Below are 4,249 nucleotides of genomic sequence, written 5' to 3' on the forward strand. Positions count from 1 at the left end.
CCATCTCAAAAAAAAAAAAAAAAAAAAAGAACTTACTCATGTAACTAAATGACACCTGTTCCCCAATAACATACGGAAATAAAAAATTTAAACAAATAAAATGCTGGCCAGGCACAGTGGCTCACTACTGTAGTCCCTGCACTTCGAAACGCTGAAGTGGGAGGATCGCTTGAGCCCCGGAGTTCCAGACCAGCCTGAGCAACATAGCGAGACCTGTCTCTACAAAAAATAACAATTAGCAGGGTGGGGTGACCCACGCCTGTACTCCCAGCTACTCATGAGGCTACGGAGGTCAAGGCAGCAGTGAGCTGTGATCACACCACTGCACTCCAGCTTGGGTGACAGAGCAAGATCCTGTCTCAAAAAAATAATATAAATTAAAAATTAAATAAAGTACTGTGTATAAAAAATAATTAAAATATCCCAAATGCTTTTAGAGCTTTTAGGTCCCTCTCTAGTTTCTATCATGCAAAAATGCCGTTTCAGAAAATCCTGATAACTGAAATGTACCAGAAACAGGAATTAAAACCAGCTCTTGCCCAACTTTTAATTTATGAACTAAGATACACAAAGGCCCAATCAATGTACAAAGCAAGCCCTTCCTCCCAAGGGAAAGGTGGTTCAATGGTAGGCTATGCAAAATAAGACTTCTACTTATTTCCAGGTGGGCCTCTCAGAAATATGAATAAAGTAGGTGATATAAGGTATTTCCCATATTTAATATCTCTTTACTTAAAATGTTTATGATCAATGGCATGTTATGGTTTGTCAGGACTTTTTTTATCCTCAGGGGTACATACAATAATCATAGATTTGATGAAATATGTTAATTCTCCAGATGTTCCTCTTGAAAATGCTTCCAATTCAGTCCACAACTAATCGTTCACATAGTTTTTAAAACGTTTAATTATGCTATAAAACATAAAGAACCTTGAAATAAAATTAATTCACCTTAGGCTCAAATATAGCAAACGGATAAGATTATCTTTGTAATTCTAAGTCGAGCAAAACAAAAAATAACAGTTAGGAAAAAGAAAAATCCTCCTATATCCTCTGGAAAGAGATCTTAACACTTTCCTGTCACTTAGTTTTGTGAAAATACTCCTCTAAAACTCACTATGTATCTTTCAGAGCCCATAACTTTTCAGTCCTTCTAACACCAGTTATTTCATCTATCAGCATAAAGATGAATCTTTCCAATGAGTTGTCAGGCTCAAAACTAGACAGAAAAATGCTTTGCAAGTCAACTAGTATGCAGGAAAAGAGCTGAACAATGAGGTTTACATTTGCTCCTGCGGTCAGAAACTAAAGGTTTTGTGTGTCTTCATCAGTTTTACAACCCTCAGAAAGAGCTCCCCGGACCCAAGCACCACTGGTGCCTTGGTTAAAAGAGTTAAAATCAGCTACCTTATAATATTTATTCATTTGTTCAACAAATACTTTTTGAATTACTACCAGGTGCTAAGCAACCATTCAAGAGTACCTCCTAAGATGTGACCCTTGAGCACCACCTTTTAAAGAGAATGTTAAAATTCTGCCTGTATAAGGCACTACTATCTGACGTAGAGCACCAAATCCCACTCGAAGTATATAATCCCACCTCCCGAATGAAATTTAATTAAGTTTTTTCCTAAAGCTAGGCCCTCAACAGCGTACAGGAGGAGGTATATATATCTTACTCAAGTAAATCGCAGTTCAAAACTGCGCGGTTTCCCGCAGGCAAAACTGACTTAGTGAAGGTCGGAAAGAACTCCAGGCCAATGAAAATGTTAATACAGAGGTGAAAGCGAAGGTGCCCAATTCAGAAGCGGGGCGAAAGTACGAGAAAGGGTCTAAGAAAAAAGTGAGTTGGAGGCGAGGAGATGCGCAGCAGCGGTCAAACGTGCTCTCCCCGCCGGGTACGTCAAGGTGGCAACTTTTCCAGCACTCCGGAACTCCCGACTGTCCAGCCCTCAGGCGAGCTGGCACGACTCGCATCCCGGGGAGCGACCCCAAAGGCGGGAAAGCCGGTTACCCCGCAAACCAGCAAGCTAGACAGGGAGTAAGCTGGACGGGGGCGGGACCTGGACACACACCCTTTCCTCTCTGAGAAGGAAGCGGGGAGGGGGAACGGAGTGCGCGACCCCGGGGCCACCAGCCCTCACGCGGGCCGGTGGGGGGGGAAGGGAGAAGACGGTGCAGCCCCGCGGGGTTCGTCCAGAACCGACCTAACCGCTACGGAGTCCAAGGCCGGCGGGGGAAATGGAGCGGGCCTCGCCGAGGGCAGGCGGGAAACCGGGTGGCGGGAAGACCAGAGGCCGGCCCAGCTCCAACGCCGCACAGGAGGCCTCGACCCTGCCCTGCCTTCGGCGGGCCACGGGATCGCCACAACAGGCCCCCAGCCTCCCAAAGGGATGGGGTGAGAGCCAAGGAAGCCCCCACCACGACACGCAGACACATAAGCCTGCTCACCTCCCTACCCCCACCCTCGGGCCGCGCTCGCGGGCTCTGCGCCCCACAGCGGCGCGGGGGAGGCGGGGGCCATCGGCGCGGCCGCGGGAGCTGATGCCCTCCCCGACGCCCGGACCTCGACACGCAGACAGAATCAACAAAGCAAAGCATCGCCGCTCCCAAGAAAAAAAATGCCACAGGCCCCGACCAGGGACTCTCCGACGCATGGCTGCCCGGGCCGCAGGGCTGCGCGGACGGGCTGAGGGAAGGGGTGGGGAAGGGCCCCGCGGGGTGGCTCCCGGGTCCGGGAGTCTCGCCTCCGCCGGGATGCGGTGCTGCAGGGACCCCCACGCTGACCTTGGAGTCTCCGTTGCACAGAGCCATCGGGGCCAGGGCCGGGGCCGCGGCGGTGACGGCGACAGTACGAGACGGGGCGGGAGGGTCCCGGAAGGGTCGGCGCCGCGGGCCAAGGCTGAGAAGGAGGCCTGGTCGAGGAGCAGCCGGCAGCGGAGACGAGCCAGCCGCCAGAGAAGCGCCGAATGGAGCAACAGCAGCAGAGCGCGGGCCCCAGCGCCGCGGGAGAGAAGACCAGCAGCGCGCACGCTGCCCCCGCCTCCTGCTTCCGCCCCGGCCGGCCACTGGGAGGAGCCAGAGCCCGTTCGGCTTGGCATCCGAGCCTCAGATACCCTCCGCAGCCGCCGCCAAACCGGCCGGCCCTCGAGAGGAGGGGCTCGCGGCGTCCGGCTCCGCCCCCAGCCCCGTCCCCGCCAGCAAAGCCGGCCGGGTCTGGGCGGCCCGCCCTTGGGAAGAGGAGCCCGCAGCACCCACCGGCTCCGCCCCTCCCGCCCTCGCACCGAGGAGCCCGCCCCGGGAGGAGGGGCCTGTGGCGCCGGCCGGGAGAAAAACCGAAGCGGAATCCGAGCCAGTTTGCTTCTACCCGATTTGCCTGCTACCTTGGACGACTGCGGGAGACTGGCGGCACCAAGGAGGCCTCCTGAGAGCTGGGCCTCTGGCGGAACTCTTAGCCGGTAGCGTGGCCTTATCTCAGGTTGTCGGACATGATGGAGGCCAAGGCTGCTTTGGAAAGTTCCGTGACCATATCCCAAGGACGTCATTGTAGGAACTGATCACTTAGATACTTCAAAAGTTATACAGCGCCCTACAAAAAGTTATACAGCAGGCGCAGTATTTCCGAAGAAAAGGGAGTTTGGGAGTGGTAATCTGGTGAGCAGCTGGCCCAGGGAACTGGTCATGAAGCTCTGTTTGCACAACAATGTTTTTATTGGAATTGTTTGTGGGGAAGGGGCTGCAGTCCCTCCACCTATCCCTTGGCGACCATCAAGATGAGGTGTTACCTTGAATTTGGTTACCTAGAGGCCTAAATCGAGATTGGGGTATAAAGAATAATACTTGGCCGGGCGCGGTGGCTCAAGCCTGTAATCCCAGCACTTTGGGAGGCCGAGACGGGCGGATCACGAGGTCAGGAGATCGAGACCATCCTGGCTAACACGGTGAAACCCCGTCTCTACTAAAAAATACAAAAGCTAGCCGAGCGAGGTGGCGGGCGCCTGTAGTCCCAGCTACTCGGGAGGCTGAGGCAGGAGAATGGCGTAAACCCGGGAGGCGGAGCTTGCAGTGAGCTGAGATCTGGCCACTGCACTCCAGCCCGGGCGACAGAGCGAAGACTCCGTCTCAAAAAAAAAAAAAAAAAAAAAAAAAATACAAAAAACTAGCCGGGCGAGGTGGCGGGCTGTAGTCCCAGCCTGTAGTCCCAGCTACTCGGGAGGCTGAGGCAATGGCGTCTCAAAAAAAAAAAAAA

The 4,249-nt window shown here is 53.1% G+C and overlaps 1 protein-coding gene across 1 annotated transcript in view; it reads right to left on the minus strand.

Moving 5' to 3' along the window:
* The window catches only part of GMPS (guanosine monophosphate synthase), a 76,630-nt gene extending 73,476 nt beyond the window's left edge, over positions 1–3,154 (minus strand). Inside the window, exon 1 of the mRNA XM_017855078.1 lies at positions 2,788–3,154. Coding sequence (XP_017710567.1) covers positions 2,788–2,814 — 27 coding nt within the window. The 5' untranslated portion in view covers positions 2,815–3,154. The remainder of the gene's footprint in view (positions 1–2,787) is intronic.
* Positions 3,155–4,249: the final 1,095 nt, after the last annotated feature.

The sequence above is a fragment of the Rhinopithecus bieti genome, unplaced genomic scaffold (genome assembly GCF_001698545.2).
Source record: "Rhinopithecus bieti isolate Rb0 unplaced genomic scaffold, ASM169854v2 scaffold_2454, whole genome shotgun sequence".
Classification (NCBI taxonomy): domain Eukaryota; kingdom Metazoa; phylum Chordata; class Mammalia; order Primates; family Cercopithecidae; genus Rhinopithecus; species Rhinopithecus bieti.